This window comes from Plasmodium falciparum (genome assembly GCF_000002765.6).
Source record: "Plasmodium falciparum 3D7 genome assembly, chromosome: 9".
Classification (NCBI taxonomy): Eukaryota; Apicomplexa; class Aconoidasida; order Haemosporida; family Plasmodiidae; genus Plasmodium; species Plasmodium falciparum.
Window position 1 is genome coordinate 808,569 of NC_004330.2, and position 21,432 is coordinate 830,000.

Sequence of the window (21,432 nt, forward strand, 5' to 3'; positions counted from 1 at the left end):
TATATATATATTTAATATATATCTTGAAAAGAAAAAAAAAAATATATATATATATATATATATATATATATATATATAAATTACAATAATATTGAACCAAAAATAATTTTTTTTGTTTTTTATTTATAACAATTATCTGCAAAAATATATCATTGTGTAAAATTATATGCATAAGTAAATATTATATATATATATATATATATATATATATATACATATTTTCATTACAATATATTATTTTTTTTTTTTTTTTTTTTTTTTTTTATCAAATGTACATATATATAATAATAATTATGTAAAATTGTAAATGATAAATCATAAAAAAAAAAAAAAAAAAAAAAATTACGTGGGAATATATCATTATATACATACATAATATTATATATATTATGTATATTCCCATTTTCAATATCTCTTTATTTTTCAAGTGAAAACATATATTTTGTGTATTTTTTTTTTTTTTTTTCCTTGGTATATATTATTATCAAATGATAGTACGTCTTAAAAATTAAAAAAAAAAAAAAAAAAAAAAAAAAAAAAAAATATATATATATATATATTATATATATGTACATAATTCCATGTTTAGATTCAAGCATCGTTATGTGGTTATTCGTGTGTGAATACTGGAATAAAAAGATAAAATGGTATATATATAGAGATATATATATAGATATATAGATTTATGCATACATCTATAAAATATATATATATATATATATATATATTTCTCACATATTTGTTTTCATTTTTTTATTTTAAAAATGAATTAATTTTACGTTTTTATTATTTTTAAAAATTTTAAGTTTTAAAAGGAAAGGGTGGAAATATAAGAAAAAAAAAAAAAAAAAAAAAAAAAATTTATATTCTTTTTTTAACACACAAAAAAAATAAAATAAATCAAAAAATAACTATATATATATATATATATTTATTTTCATTTAATATGAACTCCTCACAAAAAAAAAAAAAAAAAAAAACTATACATAATAAGATATATTATAGATAATAATAAAATGTTAAAAAAAAAAAAAAAGAAAAACTTGGAAAATATTTGATTAATTTATTTTTTCGTTTTCTTTAAATTACATTAATAATCTTCTGTACCATAAATATTTTTTATATTATTTTCTATTAAGTTTTGTATATTGGACATATTTTTATTCATTGATGTATTATCCATAGGTGTATCAAATATTTTATCTAACATATCATTGAATAATTTTTTCTTTTCTTTTCTTTTACAATTTTTATATAACTCCTGTTCATTTGTTATATTCTTAGAAACAGTTTTTTTTGTTGTATAATTTATATGGTTCTTCAAATTTTTTTTTTCCGTCTTTTCATTTTTGTCATTTGACGACAAATGGTTGTTGGTAATTTCTTTTAATTGGGTTTTTTTATGGTTCATCTGAGGCTCAAAGAAAGATTGGTCATCACAAAAACTTTGGTTATCACAAAAACTTTGGTTATCACAAAAACTTTGGTCATCACAAAAACTTTGGTCATCACAAAAACTTTGGTCATCACAAAAACTTTGGTCATCACATATATTTTGGTCATCACAAAAACTTTGGTCGTCACATATATTTTGGTCGTCACATATATTTTGGTCGTCACATATATTTTGGTCGTCACATATATTTTGGTCATCACATATATTTTGGTCGTCACATATATTTTGGTCGTCACATATATTTTGGTCATCACATATATTTTGGTCGTCAAAAAAATTGTGGTTATTAGAATAATCTTTATTGTTACAATAATCTATATGATCACTTAGGCAGATATCATCTCGATTCCTTTCTTGATCGAGGTTCCTTCTTTCTTCTGTTTCTTTTTCTTTTAATTGCTTTTCTTTATTTTTTTTTATATAACTGCTCATTTGGTTTGGTAAGGGTCCTTTGAGATTTACTTTCTCATTATTACTCATATTATTTTTGATATCATAAGAACTTAATTCCCTTATTTGTGTTCCTAAATATTGTTCATCGTGTTTTTTATTAATACCATTACTATTAACATGTTCTAGATTGGAAGCATTTATATACTTTCGATTGCCTTTTTTATTGGTTCCTTCATTTTTATGTTTTTTTCTTACATTTGGGAATATCATATGACCATCTGTTTGTTGTTCATCCATGTTTAGTAGCTCATCGTGTTGGTCATGTTGGTCATGCTGATCATGTTGGTTATGTTTACCATGTTGATCATGTTGGTCATGTTGATCATGTTGGTTATGTTTACCATGTTGATCATGTTTACCATGTTGATCATGTTTACCATGTTGATCATGTTTACCATGTTGATCATGTTTACCATGTTGATCATGTTTACCATGTTGATCATGTTTACCATGTTGATCATGTTTACCATGTTGATCATGTTTACCATGTTGATCATGTTTACCATGTTGATCATGTTTACCATGTTGATCATGTTTACCATGTTGATCATGTTTACCATGTTGACTGTGTTTACCATGTTGATCCTCACGTTTTATTGTATCATTACCCATATTAGATACAGAATTATTAATTTCCGATTGATTCATTTTATTTTTCCCTTTTCTTAAATTATGGTGCACATTACTATTAATATTTTTATATTTCCTTTTTTCACATTTCATATTCATGTCACATGGTACATTTTGCACGTCTTGATCATATACATTTTTGAGATAATCACTGTTTTCATTAGAATCTATAGAACAATGATGATCATCATATATGTTATTACTATTAAATTCTTCACCGTTATTATAATTATTTTCGTTCTTATTAATATCTACAAGCTCATTTGTTACTTGGACTGTTTTATTTTTTACGGATAATAAATCGTTGTGAGATAATTGGTTTTCTTTAATTTCTTCTAACAAATTTAATATATCATCCATTTCTTCTATGACCATTTTTTGGAGATGTTGATTCTTTGAATTATTAGAAGAGTTGAGTACATTATTTGTTGTACAATTTAAAGTATTGTCTTGATTATTATAATTATTATTAGCATTATTATTTCTATTTTTATTGTTGTTTTTATTTGTGTTCATCTTGTTTGTAATATTATTCTCATTACTACTATGCTCAGATAAAGGTAGTCCATTCCTTGATTTAAGAAAACTATTCTGATCAGATATATTGTTATAATTATGAACAGGTAATAATTTATTATTCTTTAATGAATTATCAAATATATGAATAATTTTATCTTTTAATTTTTCATTTGTTTTAAATTCTTTAATATCTTCTAAATTGTTTATAATAGTATTAATAAAATTGGTAAGAATTATTTCCATATATTCTTCATTTTTCACATTAATATTATAACTTTCTTTTAATTTATCCATAATATTATTTAATCCTTTAGATATATTAAAATATTTTTTTAAATAAGTTTTTTGTTCATCTTGTAAAAATAAAATTCGTTCATCTTTATATCTTAATTGGTTTTGTTTAGATAATAACTCATTTTGTAAATTGTCTATATTTTTTTTATAATATTCTTCCATATTTTTATATTTTTTATATACCGTATCCGATTCATTAGGTACATATTCATTTTTTAGATTACATTCTTTTGTTAATAATATATATTTTTGATTTATTTGATTAATTTCATCCATCTTATTATGAATAATATTTTCTTTATTACACACTTGATCTTTTAATTTATTTATTTCATTTTTTAATATCTCATTATTATTTATAACTTGTTCGTTTGATGATATTAAATTATTATATTTATCTTTTAACATATTGTAATCATTTTCCCATATTTTTAAAGCATTTTCGATTTTTTTTAAAATATATTTTTTTTTTTTCTTTTCTTTTTCTATATGTATTTTCTGATCATCTATATTTTTGTTTAATTCTATTTCTTTCTTTTTTAAAGTATCACATTCGGAACATAAATCCATTATCTTTTTATTATATTCTTCATTTTGGTTTATAGCTTCTTCTTTAGATTTCTCTAATTCCTTTATTTTACAAACTAGTTGTTGTAAATCATAATGATGTTGGTAGGATTCTTCATCTAATTCATTTTTTAAAATATTATTTTCTTTTTGAATTTTTTCTATATAATGTTCAAAAGAATTTTTATTAATTCGAAGCATTTCATTACTTTTTATTACAGTATTTTCTAATAAAAATTTCAGATATTCAATACTTTTTTTTGCATGTTCTTTTTCTTTCTTCATATTATTATATTCGTTATAAATATGTTTCATATCTTTGTATATTTTTCTTATATATTTCTTATCTTTTTTTTCTTCTTTTATTTTATTCTTATATAATTTATCTTTCACATTAGATAATAATATCTTATACTTTTTATCACATGTATTTTCGACTTCAATTTGTGTATCATCTATTAAATTATTATTAAATTTGTTATAATTAGGAGGATTATTACTTTTATTTATAACAATATTATCATAGTTGTCTCTATGTTCATTAATATTAAAATAATTATTACTATTGTAATTATTATTATTATTATTATTATTACTACTACTATCATCATTTACGTTATTTTTTTTTTTTTTTCTTTTTTCTTCCATCATATTATTTTTCATGTCTTCTATTTTTGTCCATAATTTTTTTAATAACTTCTTTTTAGTTTCCTTATTAGTACTACTATCATTTTCTTTCTTATTCTTTTTTATCTTTTTACTTTCATCATCAAATAGAAGAATGTCGGTCTCGTGTTGATTCCTTTGTGGATTCACAATATTCATATGTTCATCATCAGTTTCATTTTTTTTCTTTTGAATCTTTTCTTTAATCTTCTTGGTAACATTTCTATTCGATGTAGTTCCTATATTCTTTTCTGTTTTCTTTTGTTTAATTAATGAATATACATTTGTTTGTTTGCTTATTTTATTCTTCTTCATATTATAATCATTACCATTAATATGGTCCATGTTATTATCATCATGAACTATGCTCTTACCATAATTAACATTGTTATATAGAGAAAATGTGGAATCATCCTTTTTTATCTTTTTCACCTCATCAAAATATAAGGAATTCATTTTATCTTGTTCACTTGTGATTTGATTTTTAGTTATATTATCCTTACTATATTTTTCATATTCCATTTTATTATTTATCTGATTTTCAACAAAAGGGTAAGATGACATGCTGATATTTTCTACATAATGTGCAGGTGTTTTTCTTTTATCTGTATCGGAATAGTAATTACAATTTTTAATTCTTGAGAAGGTGTTATATGTTTCGTCATTTTTTTTATAATTATTGACACTATGGATAAATGTTGCTGATGCGTTTCTCTTAATTTTTAAGGGTATCCTTTTTTTTTCATTCCTTCTAATACTACTACAACTATTATTATTATTGTTATCATCATCATCATAATTATTGTTATCATCATAATTATTGTTATCATCATCATCATAATTATTGTTATCATCATAATTATTATTATCATCATAATTATTATTATCATCATAATTAATAGAAGAATAATTTTTATTTTGTGTATTAACATTTAAGTAAGACATAAATAATAATTTTTTTGATGTATCATCCGACAAATTTTTAATATTTCTTTTTTCAATTAATTCATTCGCTAATATAACAGAACTACTTCTTTTATTTGATTTTATTCCATTTTTTGTAGTTTTAATTTTTTTTGATGCTACAATATTTTTTTTTTTTGTTTTTGGTGATGAAGACAAATTATCTGAAATAATTTGATCATTTTGTTCATCTATTTTATTTTTTCCTTTATTAACTTGTGATTTTAATAAATTTAGATGATCCTTATATTTCATATCTACTACTTTATTTTTTTTTTTGTTATCAAGTGATGTACTCCTTTTATTAACAATATTATTATCATCATTATATTTCCTTGTAACATTTTCATCTTTTTTTTTGGATTTAATAATGCTAGATGTCCATTTTTTTTGATCCAAGTCTAACGGTTTACTTATATTATTAATAATATATTTTTCATATAATAACAAATTGTTTTCATTGTTTTTATTTTTATCATTTTGTATATTTTTTTTTTTTTTTTTTTTTATTATAATTTTTTCTTTTTGTGCTATATTACTATCACTTTTTTTATTATCATTATATAATATATAATTATCTGAAACCATGTAAGAATTATTCTTTTTAGTTATATTTGTATTTTTGTCTTTTGTATTTTTGTCTTTTGTATTTTTGTCTTTTGTATTTTTGTCTTTTGTATTTTTGTCTTTTGTATTTTTGTCTTTTGTATTTTTGTCTTTTGTATTTTTGTCTTTTGTATTTTTTTTCTTTTCTTTCTTCAACATATTACTATTATTATCATCATCATTATCTACATTTTTATAATATTCATTCGATTTATTTTTTTCTATATCATCATTTATATAATGAATATTTTTTATAATATTAAATGAATTAACATCCGAATTATCATTTGAATTATCTTGTTGATTTAAAGAAAAAGAAGATATACTTCTTTTCTTTTTAATAATATTATTATTTTGTTGTTTACGAGAAATATGATTCCCTTTATTTAGATATCCTACTTTATAATTCCTTACTCTTAAAATATGTGCTTCCCTTTGTTTTATTAAATATAAATGATTGTATAATAATTTTATATTATGATCTTTATTTTTTAATTTTTTTAACAAGTCATACATTTTATTTTGTATTATCACATTTTTCTTTGTTTTTTTCATACTATGTTTAACTTTTAAAACATTAGTCTTATAATTACAATTTGTTAAGACAAATTTTATATTTTTTCCTCTTCTAATATTAACATAATCATAATTTGTATTATATATTTTATGTCTATTTTTTAAAACATTCTTATATGTATATTTTGTACAACACGTCTTGATTTTATTTTTCATCACATTAGTATAATTATCATATATATAATTATTACTATTATTATTATCATATATATTATTATTATTATTATTTTTCATAAAACTTTCTGTGTATATATATTTTTTTTTATTTTTTACATTTTCAATATGTATAAAATTATTCTTAACATTTGGTTCATTTATATGATTCTCCTTTTCATTATCTTGTTTTCCTTCTTCAATATTAATAAATGTATATTTCGATTCATCATTTACATATTTATTATTATTATTATTATGAATCAAACCCAATTCGTCCATGTGCTTTTTATTTATATTACTATTTATATTTATATTTTGATTTATAAGAAAAAACGAATTGTTTTTTTTTTGTTCTTCCATATTTTCATTTGTACGATAATTACGAAGAATATATCCATCCTTATGAATTTCTTCATAGTTATTATTTATATTATTGTTATCTTTATTATCCTTGTTTGGATCTAAAGAAATATTAACCTTTTTTTTTTCCTCCTCAATAAATTTATTTGACTCCTTTGTATTGTAAAAGGTATTGTTCAAAGTTTTGTTATATATTTGTTCTTTTTCTTCATCAGAAAATTTTATAATACTATCCAAACTGGGTGTTACACCAAAATTATTTTTTGTACTATCCAAACTGGGTGTTACACCAAAATTATTTTTTGTACTATCCAAATTGTGTGTTACACCAAAATTATTTTTTGTACTATCCAAATTGGGTGTTACACCAAAATTATTTTTTGTACTATCCAAATTGTGTGTTACACCAAAATTATTTTTTGTACTATCCAAACTGGGTGTTACACCAAAATTATTTTTTGTACTATCCAAACTGGGTGTTACACCAAAATTATTTTTTGTACTATCCAAACTGGGTGTTACACCAAAATTATTTTTTGTACTATCCAAACTGGGTGTTACACCAAAATTATTTTTTGTACTATCCGTTCCTAAATTATTCACATCATTTTTACATATATCTTCATTTATATTCTTTTTTACATACTCATAATGATTATTATTATTTTTTAGTTCTTCCTTTAGAGTGTTATTTTTATTCATATTTGTTATGAGATGATTTATTTGAATAACTTCTTTTTCATTTTGCTTGTGACTATTTAATAAATCCTTACCTTGATTATCTTTTTTTTCCTTTAAATTGTCCTTCATTTCAAATGTTGATTCATAATTATTTATGGTATCTAAAGTGTTATCACTAGTATCATTATTCATGTCCTTTTCATATATTTTTTTATTTGTTGATTGACTAAATGTATGTTCAGGTATTGTAACATTTATGTTATCGTCTTGATCCATTTCGGACATAGTAATATCATCAAAAGATTTAAAATTCATAGGTTCGTAATTATTCTTAGCTAAATCATATACATACTTAGAAAAGGACACACTTTTTTTTATACCATCACTACTTGAAGATTTTTTTAAAGATGATTTTAAAACAATATTATCTTTGTCGGATACTTTTTTATTAATTATAATAATATTTTTATGATTTATATTATCTGAATTGTTTTTTTCTCCATAAAAATTTGTAGATAAAAAACTTTCTTCATCTTCATATTCGTTATTTGTATCATCATCATAATTAACAATATGGTATTTATTATCATCGTTGTTATCATCATGATGATGATCATCATCTTCATCATCATCATCTTCATCATCATCATCATCTTCACCATCATCTTCATCATCATCATCATCATCATCATTATCTTGTTCGTTTTCCTCATAATATTCATCATCTTGTACTTCAACTACGGGTATCCCTTCATAATTATTTTTTCTTATATCTTTATTCACACTTGAATCATCACAACTAACATCATCTTGTTTAGAATTATATATATATTCTTCACTATCATTTTGTTCATCATTTATGGTAACATTATTTTTATTATTAAAAGTATCATTTTTCATGTTATTTTCCAAAATATTTTTTCTTACATCTAAATTTACCCCCACCTCTTCATTATTTTTGGGATCCTTTTCTTTTTTACTATTATTTATATTAAAATCTACAGATGCATCTTCAACATTTAATAAAGAGAATTTTATATCATCATTTGTATAGGTATTTATATTATTGTCTTTTATATTACAATTAGATGTATGGTAATCATTACATTTATTATTTGTTTCATTATTATTCATAGAAATATTTGGATTATTTTCTTTTAAACTATTTTCTAATAAATATGTTTCTTTCTTATTTTTTTCTATTTTGCTTTTATTATCATTTTGTAGAAAACTATTTTTTTCATACACATCATTTGTAAAAAAGGAATATATTTCTTTTTCATTATGAAATTGTGTATTTGATTCTTTAAATATATCATCAATTTTTTTATTATGAATATTTTTCTCACTTTTTTGAGAATAAGTATCATTTGCCGATTTGACATCTGATGAATCGATATTCTTATCAGAAAGGTTGACGACAACATTGTTTTTGCCATCACCATATTTTATTTTATCACCATCTTTTATGTTATCATCATCATTTGTGTTATCATCATCATTTATGTTATCACCATATTTTATTTTATCACCATCTTTTATGTCATCACCATCTTTTATGTCATCACCATCTTTTATGTCATCACCATCTTTTATTTTATCACCATCTTTTATTTTATCACCATCTTTTATTTTATCACCATCTCCTTTGGTGTCGATTTTTTCAATTTTCATTTCATCCATATTAAGTTTTTCCAAATCGTTCTGATCATTTCCCTTTACCTCATCAGACACCATACTAATATGCGTATTAACAATATCGATGGAATTTTTTTTATCAGAAATATCTGCATGTAAATCACTATTATTTTGGGTAATATTTTGTATCTTACTGATTTCATTTTTTGTTTGGCTAGTTGAAACATGGAGATGTTTATTATAATTTTCCTTAGAGTTGATATCCAAATTTTCTACTCCTATTATTAAATTATCATATGACGAACACAAGTTTATTTTAAGATTATTTATATAATATCCATGTGAGAGATTATGAATATTTTTTACCCATATATTTTTTTGTGGGGATATACCAATAAGAAAATTATTATTAATATGCATAGAATCAAATTTATTTTTAATTAAGTTTGGTTTATTCCCATAATTATCACCCCATATATATATATCTTCGTCTGATGTTATACATATGCATATTTTTCCTGCACTAATAAAGTTGGCTTTAGATAGATTATCTATTTTTTTTGGATAATGAGAATCATTGGCATTATTAGTATGTCCTAACACGCCTTTTTCATTTTTCCCCCAGGAATATACATCATTGTGCATATCTACACCTAGAATAAAATTATGTCCTATGGAAATTTTTTTAAAAGATATATTATTTGTATTTATAACATGTGGTTTTGTTAATATTTTATTAATTTTATCTTTATTCATATCTCCTTTAAGTAAATGTTCATTTATTAAACCAACACCATATAAAATACCTTCAATGGTTAAAAATAGTGTAAATTTGTCTGAAGCATATGCACATTTTACAATATTATTTTGTGTATTCACTTTGTGTACTTTATATTTTTTATAATTTTTTAATTTGTTATTATTATTATTATTATTATATAATTTGTTAAAAGTATTTAGATCAAGTATACCATCATCATTACAACAAATGTTATTATTATTATGATCAATATTGTTGTTATTATTATGATCAATATTGTTGTTGTTATTATTATCAATATTGTTGTTATTATTATTATCAATATTGTTGTTATTATTATTATCAATATTGTTGTTATTATTATGATCAATATTGTTGTTATTATTATTATTGCTGTTATATGATATTCCTAGTTGGGCATAGGTATTATCACCATATGTAAATAATTCTCCTTCTTTAGATAAGAAAGCTATATGGTTTTCACCACAACTAACATCGTGTATAAACTTATGTTTTATTATATTATCTACTAATAAATATGGTACATTCTTATCAAAATCATTTAATTCATTCAAGTGCCAACAATATATTTTACCTGACGCTGACAGAAAACCAATTATTCTTTTTCCACAACTTACCTTTACAATTTTTACTTGTGGATGATATATTTTATGAGTAATGATTTCTTCAACCCTTTCATTACTCTTATGTTCATTACTATCTTTCTCATCACCTTTTACAATTTCTTCATTATTATTTATATTCTTTTCATTTTTATCACCCTTATTTTCTTTGCTTATATTATTATCTTTTGTATTACTTAATGCATCTTCTTTTTTTTTATCATTCTCCTTAGGATTATTTATAAGAAACACATGTATTTTGCTTCCTTTCTTTTCTATAGATACCATCTTTTACTTTTTCAAAAGTTAATATTCATATCTTTATTTACTTCAAGATTTAAAATAATAATAATAATAATGCAATAAATTACCACAAAAGGGAAATATATATATTATGGGGTACAAACATCAAAAGATTTAATAAATAAATAAATAAATAAATATATACATATATATATATATATATATATTTAACATATGACAATTCAAATAATAACAAACCAAAATATCAGAAAAAGTAACGGAAAGATATCATAAGCAAAAAAAAAAAAAAAAAAAAATTATCACCCTTTGGGAATAAAACAAGATTTAAAAATGCAAATGGACAAAATAGGAAAAAAATAAAACCAAAAAATTAAATGAACATATATTCATATATATATTATTTCATAATATAAATTATTGAGTTGGTATAAAATATATATATATATATATATATATATATATATATATAATAATAATAAATATATAAATTGGGGAAGGGGAACATATCAAATATGTGTAACTCAAAAGACACTTTTATTAAAAACAAAAATTAATAAAAAAAAATATAAAGTGGTAATATATATATTATATATATATGTATATTTTTGTTTGAACCATACGTATTCCACGTCTTTTGATTAACAACATATTGTATATATAAAAATAACAAAAAAAAAAAAAAATAAAAATGTCACACGAATAATAATTAACAAAATAAATAAATACATACATATATATATATATATATATATATATATATATATATACACATGTATATATAATTATGTAGTTAAGATTCTTCGGGGTATTTTAAGACTATTTTTATATATAATATACAGAATTGAAATGTATTAAAAATATATATATATATATATATATATATATATATTTATATATATGATATATATTTTTTTTTTTTTTTTTTAATGGTAAAAAACAAACAAGTGTTTATTTATCATATATGCTCATTTTTTTCCTTAATATATACATATAACAAAAAAAAAAAAAAATAAAATAAAATAATAAATAAATATATATATATATAATATATATATTTTTATTTTTTATATAATTCTCATTTTTTTTTTTTTTTGTTTTTTTCTTTCATTTTTATATTTATAAATATTTATATATTTTTATGTTAAAAAAAATATAAATAAAAATAATAATAAATAAAATAAAAGAATATCTTGACATATATATGCACGAATACGTAATGTATATATTAAAAAAAAAAATTAAAAAAATTATATATATATGTAACATAATATATACATAATAATGTATATAATATTTATGGAAATATATGAAATTAACGCACTTGCGTACATTTTTTAAAACCATAAAATTAAAACAGAAAGATATCATATATATATATATATATAATATAATTCTTTATAGTTCATATTTTTATGTTTCAATAATACGTATTTTCTTTTCATGTCTAAAATGTATAATATATATATATTTACATACATATATATTTTTTTTTTCTCTTGAATATATCCTTTGCATACATAAATGCATAATCATATATATCACCTTATAAAACTTTCTGAAAAAAAAATACAAAAAATAAAATATATATAATATGCCTACACATATACATATATATATATATATATATATATATATATATTAATATGGCAAAAATTTTATCAAATTTATTTATGTTAATATTTATTTTTTCTATTACAATTATATAGAGGAAATAAAAAATGTATGCAAAAAAAAAAAAAAAAAAATACATAATTATGTAAGAAATATACAATTTTTTAGTAAAAAATGAAAAGGTAAAACTTGTGGTATGTCACGTTATAATATTGATAAATAATATATTATATATATTTTTAGGATATATTATGGAAATACGTGAAAAATTATTTTTTTATTGATACCTTAAAAATGTGAAAAATTTTCCTTATAAAAATTAAAATAAAGAAGATATATATATATATATATATATATATTAATTTTTTTTTCTTTTTTTTTTTTTTTTTTTTTTTTTTTGGTCCACGGTAATTTAACATGAACATTTTAAAAAATAACGTACACTCATAATTTACGGGGTTTATAAATATATATATATATATTATATATATTTATTAAATTAAAAGCATATTAATAATATTATTAATTTATTTATTCTCTTTTTTATTTCCAGTGTTCTATATTATAAATACACTTAAAATATAAAAGGTTTTTTATGTGGAAATAATAAAAGGAATCGTTGTGTATTTAATGATAATACAAAATATTTTCTTTTCCTTTTTTTTGATTTTTTAAAAAATTAAAATCAAACACAATATCTAAATATCTCAATGATTAAATAAATATATATATATATATATATATATATATATATATTATTATGTCATTATATACATGTACGCATATCTGTTTATCCAAATTGTATGCTTCTTGAGTACTTCGACATGTCAATGTTTAATATAACGCATGCCTTAATATAAAATGCATAACAAACATAAAATAAATAATAAATAAATAAATATAAAAAAAAAAAAAAAAGAAAGAAAAAAAAAAAAAATATATAAATACTTACATATATAAATATTTTTAATAACAATTTTAAATACCAAGTGTAAATATTTAATGAAAGATCCATATGAACATTTTTGCCTTAAAATAAATTTATTATTTTCCTATATCCTATATATAAACGTACTTTAATTTAAATATCAACAAAATTTTATTTACATATTCATACAAAAATTTAAATATAATTATAATTATAAATAAATAAATATATATATATATATATATATATATATATATATATATATATTTATATATATTTATATATATTAATTTTTTTTTTTTTTTTTTTTTTTTTTTTTTTTCTTTTTCCCTTGCTACTTCAAATATGAGCATCATCAACAAATATTATTGGACACCTCAAAAAGGGAGGGAACTAGCCATTAAATATGAGAAAACGATTCTAATGATATCTCTATTATATATACCATGTATTTTATTATTACAGAAAATAATGAAAAAGAGAAAAGAAATGGACATGAAATATTTAAAGATTTTATGGAATTTAAGTTTATCTTTCTTATCCTTTGTAGGTGTATTATTAATTACTATATACGATAAGAATATATTGAAATACATAATAGTTGAAGAATCTGAATATAGTCCTGAAACACGAGCTGTAATTACAATATTTACACTTACAAAAGTCGTAGAATATGGAGATACCTTATTTTTAATATTGAAAAAGAAGAAATTAACTTTTTTACATAGTTATCATCATTTAAGTGTTGTTATATATTGCTTATATTCCCAGAAAATTTTAGTTTCTCATGCACATTATTTTGTATTATTAAATTTAATAGTACATAGTATTATGTATTTTTATTTTGGGTTTATATATATATTTCCTCGTATTTTAACAAAGATAAGAAAGTTTATAACATGTCTACAGATATTCCAAATGTTTGCTGGAATATATATATCTTACTATGCTATTAAAAATGTAGACAATCCATTGTATGTAAGTAATGCAATGGCTAGTTTTATTTTATATTTAACATATGCTATTCTCTTTTTAAATTTCTATTTCTCAAATTATTATAGAAATATTAAAAGTAGTGTAGCTACCTATTTAATAAGTATACATATTTTAGCTATTATAGGATTTATTATGATATGTAAAAGTAAGGACATCTTACGATTATTTATTGAAGTCTCTATAGGCTGTTTCTTTACATTAACACTTTTAAATTTATCCTTTTATATTAATACACATTATTATCAAAACGTAAGAAATAAAATAACAGAAAATGACCTTATGGAACAAAAACAATTATTCACAGGATATAAAATCAAATATTTTTCTAATGTGGCTCTCTTAAAAATCATAACCATCAAATTGATTAAAACAATATTATTGTGTTTTAATGGTATAGCTACCTATGCTCATGATCATATTTTTTTCTTTGTTAATTTTTATTCACAAAAAATTAAGCAAATGACAAATGATGCTGTACATGATGTTTATGCCCAAAAGGATGTTACTAAAATGTGTAGTGATGATAAAATATGTAGTGATAATAAAATATGTAGTGATAATAAAATATGTAATGATGATAACATATGTAGTGATGATAACATATGTAGTGATGATAACATATGTAGTGATGATAAAACATGTAGTGATGATAACATATGTAGTGATGATAACATATGTAGTGATGATAAAATATGTAGTGATGATAAAATATGTAATGATGAAGCTCTTAATAATGATATGTTACAAAAACTTATAAACGGTGTACCAGAACAAAGGATCTACAAGCATAACAATAATAATCATCATCATAATAATATGAAACATTATACAATTCATAATACATGTAGAAAAAATAAGAATAACAAAATAAATTATATACGTACGTTTATAAAAAATATATATAATTCATCTATCATTTTTTACATTATTTCAAAACAACCTAATGAATATATGTTGTATCCACATTTAGAAAATAGCAAAAGAGAAAACAACAAAAAATATATACAAAGTTCAAATATAGAATCCACAAAATTAACTTCAACGTCATCTATAAGCTTGAAACAGACGCATCAAAATATAACCCTTTTTTCTATTATTAAATATATATTTAAAAATTATTTATTTTATATTGTTTCTTTGATATTACCAATATATTATGGATTAAAGGTATATAACGATGCATTATTAGGTTTGTGTGTACATGGAGCTTTACGGTGGATAATCGAAATACATTCTGCAAAAATTTTTAACAAAACAGGAAAAATACACACACGATAAGGTTAAAACATATATATATATATATATATATATATATGTCATTCTTCATATATTACCTTCTATCGATTTAATATTTTAACATGTTTATTCTTTATGTTAAGTATTTTATGGTAGCCATTTAAATAAAAATGAAAAATATATTATTCCGAGGAATAATTATAATATATATATATATATTAATATTGTCTATTTATTTATATTTTATATATAATATATGATATTAATTAAGCAATATGCTACACTTATATAAATTCATATTTTTAAAATAAGTCAATTAATATTACAACCATATATTTTATAGGCGTCTACCCTTTGAAAAAAACAAACAACAAAAAAAAAAAAAAAAATTATAAAAAAGATAATATATATATATATTATACGTATAATTAAAATATTCATGTTGAATAATTTTATTTTTAACAAGAACCATTTTATAGGTTCCCCATATTAACATATATATACATATATATATACATATATTTATTTATTTATTGTTTACTTATGTGTGTGTGAAAAATACAAAAAAAAAAAAAAAAAAAAAAAATATATTTTATATAAATATATATCCATATAAGAATTATTTCATATTAACTTTAAATATTTATAAAAAAAAAAAATAAAAAATAATAATAATAATAAATATTTTATAAGTGAATATTTTTTTTTATTATAATGTATCTTTCAAAAACGAAAAAATAATATAAATTCCATAATATATGTCTCATGAATATATTTTTTAATCTTATATATTTTGTAGTCTTTCAAGGACTCTATTTATGAACTTCAACTTTTTCAGCACATTCAATATATTATTAAAATTCTATGGGAAATATATGAAAAAAAATAAAAAAAATAAATAAAATAAATAAATAAAATAAATAAAAACAAAAGGATATATATATATATATATTTCATAATATTTTTATAAATATCTTTATAATGAAATCTTTTCATTACCTTTTCTTTGAAATGTAATTTTATTTCTTTTGAATAATCCTCATATTTTTGTTTATATTCCCTATAAAATGTTTTAATAGTATAATATTTTAGGTACATGAAAAAATTATGTAATGAAATATTATACAGCCGAAAAGAAAAATGAAAATAAAATGAAAGTTTAATTTTAATATTATGATAAACATTATTTCTATTCTTACTTTGTTAATAATTCAATATTCGCATCTGGTTTACTGATCTCCACATTAATCTTAAAAAAATAAAACAAATAAAACAAATAAAACAAAATTGTAAATAAAATGTATATATATATATATTATTTTATGCGTGGTATCCTTATTACTTTTATAATTTCTGATAGAAATTCATCATCATCCATGCATTCATCCTCTGATATCTTTAAAAAAAAAAAAATAAAATAATAATAATAAAATAAATCGTTGATATTTATAAAACAAATATTTACTAAAAAGATATAATATATAGGAGAAAAATAAATAAATTGATATATACATAAATTTTTGGTTACCATATAGTTGTATTCCATTTTTAATAAATATAATGCCCGCTCAACATCATTTGATAAAGTCTTATATGCATTATTAAGATAACTTGACACTTCGTTTATTTCATCGACCTAATATAAAAAAAAAAAAAATAAATAAATAAATAAATATTATATATATATATATATATATAATATTTGTTATGCATAGACATTTTTTTTTCTTCATTTTTCATATCTTTACTTCTACGTTTTGCGCATTTTTATCGGGATGATATATATTTTGTATTTCATTGAACTTTTTTTTTAAATGACTTTTATCAATATCGTAGTTCACTTCTCTGTAAAAAGAAAAAAGGAAATGAAAAGACATTACAACAAAGGTGACTTAAATATAAATAAATAAATATATTTATATTTATATTTTTTTTTTTTTTTTTTTTTTTTTTTTTTTTTTTTTTTTTGGTTTTATTCTTTTTAATTATTCTTACATATTGAAGAGTTCAAAAATGTTAAAGTTTCTAAAAATGTCAATGTTAAATAATGCCTTACACACCTATAATATATATATATTAACAAAATATGTGTATATAATTATTTCGAATTTATTACTTTTTTTTTTTTTCTTTTTTTTATTACTTCACAATTAAAAGATACGGTATCAGTACTAATATTGTTATTACATTTGGGGCATTTAAAATGCTTGACTTTATTCTTGTTACTTAGAATATTTCCATTATAATTATTACTATCTAACTCATAAGAAATATATATATATATATATATATATATATATATATATATATGTATGTATTATCTATTTATCTATATATATATTTATAGTTTTCTTTTTATGAGAAATAATATAATACATTCAACGTGTTTTATATATTACATTTAAAACAAATTATATATTAAATTTTTTTTTTTTTTTTTTTTTTTTTTCTTTTTATAAACAAACCTATATTATTTTTATTACTATGGAAAAAATTTTGAGCTAAATTATAAGTGTAACAATTTTTATGATTACAGATATTTATTTTTTTGTGTTTCCACAATATGGATAAGTACTTTATTTTTTTCATCCCTTTTTTTTAATCATTTATAAAATAATAAATATACAACATATATATAATATATATATATATATATATATATATATATATATATATAATATTTTTTCAATTAATTTAAAAAGTATTTTTATTTCTACATATATTCATATTTATTGATAAATTTGAAAGAAAAAAAAATTTTTGACAAAAAAAAAAAAAATAAATAATTAAATATAAAGAAAAAGTATATAAATAAATAATAAATAAAAAAAAATAAAAAAAAATATAAATATATATATATATATATATATATATATTTATTTATTTATATATATATATTTAAAATAGGATTAAGTCGACTTGTTAAAATATAGTATTATATACATATACATATATATATATATACCATACATTTTTTTTTTTTTTTTTTTTTTTTTTTTTTTTTTTTTTTTTTTTTTTTTTATTTTTAAATAAAAAAGTAAATAAATTACCATATAAATTATATATATATAAATAATATATTTTTATATATATATATTTATTTATTCATTTATGTATGTATACATATGTATCTATAAAAAAAAAAACAGACCATTTGAACTTAGAATATTATTTTTGATCACTTTTTTGTATAACTTTCATATTCCCTATATTTTTGTACCTGCAACGTTTTAAAGTTGTTTACAAATTTGGGGTCCCATTTTATCTCCTTCATTTTCCAGAAGAGAGGTTTTTTTGACTTCATTTGTTCTACTATGGATTTATCATATTCATCTAACATTTCTTTTATGAACCAATCAGGTAAAATTTGTTCGATATCATAATTTAGTTGGAATATGGCTTCAGGAATATGTGGGAAATCTGGGAAATGATTAGCTGTGAGTTTTTTTTCTTCCACACTTTTATATAAAGTTTTAATAATATCCTTAAAGAAGATCCAATCTGCTTTTGCCATGGATGCTATCATAGTAGTAAGAATAGTTTTTCTTACAGCTGGATTATCATGACATATGATTGCAGAGATATTAATAACATCTTGCCATATGTCTTTTTCTAGAATGGTATATATACCTTTTTGTATAATCATTAATATGATTAACCAATCAGATGGGTGTTGTCTAAAATCTTTTTTTTGAGCTTGAATATTTTTTTTTTCCATTTGTATTGCGTGTTTAATATATCCTAGAAAAGAATAATCTAATAATGGTTTCATTGATTCAATAAATTCATTAAGTCCTTTTTCATCTTGTATAACTTTTTCACAAATTAGTTGGATTTTTTTTAAATGTTCTTTTTCTTCATGTTCCATTAATATTTTTATATCATCATAAAGACTCATAACAAAAGAATTAACAATTTGCAGAATTTTTTTTTCTTCTTGATTTTGTGGAGGTTTTTCATATAATCGTATTTTCATTAAACATGGATATTCATCACTTAATAATACATCTCGATAATTATTACAAACGGTTGGGATTATATTATCATCTAAATATTTAAGTTCGTCAATTAATGTATTTAATCTCATTTCGTTGACTCTCCATTTTTCTCTCATTTCTTTTTTTTCTTTATCATTACTTTGAATATATATTTCGTATAAGGTCTTTTGTTTTTTATTTTGTGTATCTAATAATTCTTTTTCTAGACAATTATAGAATTGTTGGTTGATATTATTACTATTTGTAATATTAGGTGTAACATCGTAAAAACTGTTTTGATCATCATCATCATTATTATTATTTTCACTCTTTGTATCATTTGTATAATTTGTATCACTATCTCGTCTCGCACCTTCTTGTATTCTTTCATAATGCATGTTTGAAAAGTTGTCAATATCCTCTTCATCTACATTAAACATTCCAATTTTTTCAGTTAGATTCTCAATTTCTGTAAATCTGTAAAACTTTTCTCTATTCTTTTGTTCATCAGTCTTTTTTATACCCTTTTGCCACACCAATTTGGATTCTTCATCTGTTAGATCAAATGAATTTTTCATATGAGAAATATAATCTTCTAATCTTAAAGAAAGTTTATTTTCTTGTGTTAATTCGAGATTCTTTTTCAATTCTAAAACAGAATTTCTTCTGAATTCAATTTTTTTTTCTTCTGACCAATCCTTCATAAAACTTGGTTCTTTACTTTTATCTTCACAACTTAATTTGACAGTTGAACTGAGTTGTAATTCTTTTATAATTATATCTTCTTGGTCACTATCTTTTTTTATTTCTTCCACACGATTATTATTATTATTATGGTGATGATGGTGGTGTATGTGCTTCTGGTTTGCTTCATTATTATGATCAGATGCAAAATTCTTATTCATACTATCATCCTTTACTTTTTTATTATCCTCTTCGTTTATAGATATATGTTTTACATCTTTTTCGTCAGTTCTATAACTATAACTACTTTGTGGTGATTGAGTATGCATGCAATTTTGTATATTTTTTGTCAAAGGATTAAGATAGTAGAGACCTTTTATATCATGTTGTAATTTTCTAATAATTCTTTCTTCACTCTCTTGAACAAGATAACTAATCATACTACCATATGTACCTTTAAGACCACTAGCAATATTTCCTCTATATATATTTAAACTTACGCCTTTATTAATATTTCCTAATTTAAAAATTATACTATCTTCTGCTTCCCATTTAAGGCTATCATAACCTGTTAGAATAATTTCTATAGAATCTTCATTTTTTATAACATTTGTTTTTAATTTAAGAATGGGGATACCAAATTCTTTTTGGCTGCTTGATTTTTTACTAGCCCAATTAATAAGAAAATCAAAAATGTCATTAAATTTTGCGTTCTCGAAATATTGGCTATATAATAATTCGTTTGATAAATAGCTATTACTACAATTATTATTATTATTCTCATTATT

General features: G+C 20.1%; 4 protein-coding genes across 4 annotated transcripts in view; 1 reads left to right on the forward strand and 3 right to left on the reverse strand.

Annotated features, from left to right (window-relative positions):
- Positions 1 to 1,090: 1,090 nt before the first annotated feature.
- PF3D7_0919900 (regulator of chromosome condensation-PP1-interacting protein) lies at positions 1,091 to 11,236 on the reverse strand (the record flags this gene model as incomplete). The annotated part of the gene is made up of 1 exon (XM_001352034.1): positions 1,091 to 11,236. One exon carries the CDS (start codon positions 11,234 to 11,236, stop codon positions 1,091 to 1,093), a length of 10,146 nt encoding a protein of 3,381 aa, XP_001352070.1.
- Positions 11,237 to 14,096: 2,860 nt separating this feature from the next.
- PF3D7_0920000 (long chain fatty acid elongation enzyme, putative) lies at positions 14,097 to 16,025 on the forward strand (the record flags this gene model as incomplete). The annotated part of the gene is made up of 1 exon (XM_002808895.1): positions 14,097 to 16,025. One exon carries the CDS (start codon positions 14,097 to 14,099, stop codon positions 16,023 to 16,025), a length of 1,929 nt encoding a protein of 642 aa, XP_002808941.1.
- A 742-nt stretch (positions 16,026 to 16,767) lies between these two features.
- On the reverse strand, positions 16,768 to 18,572 carry PF3D7_0920100 (chaperone, putative; the record flags this gene model as incomplete). The annotated part of the gene is made up of 9 exons (XM_002808896.1): positions 16,768 to 16,845; positions 16,983 to 17,043; positions 17,183 to 17,232; positions 17,326 to 17,379; positions 17,512 to 17,619; positions 17,732 to 17,828; positions 17,979 to 18,043; positions 18,127 to 18,239; positions 18,449 to 18,572. 9 exons carry the CDS (start codon positions 18,570 to 18,572, stop codon positions 16,768 to 16,770), a joined length of 750 nt encoding a protein of 249 aa, XP_002808942.1.
- A 589-nt stretch (positions 18,573 to 19,161) lies between these two features.
- The window catches only part of PF3D7_0920200 (CS domain protein, putative), a gene marked incomplete at both ends in the record, with an annotated part of 2,952 nt that continues 681 nt past the window's right edge, over positions 19,162 to 21,432 (reverse strand). Inside the window, one exon of the mRNA XM_001352037.1 lies at positions 19,162 to 21,432. This exon is cut by the window's right edge and continues 681 nt beyond it. Within this exon, the coding sequence (XP_001352073.1) occupies positions 19,162 to 21,432 (2,271 nt within the window).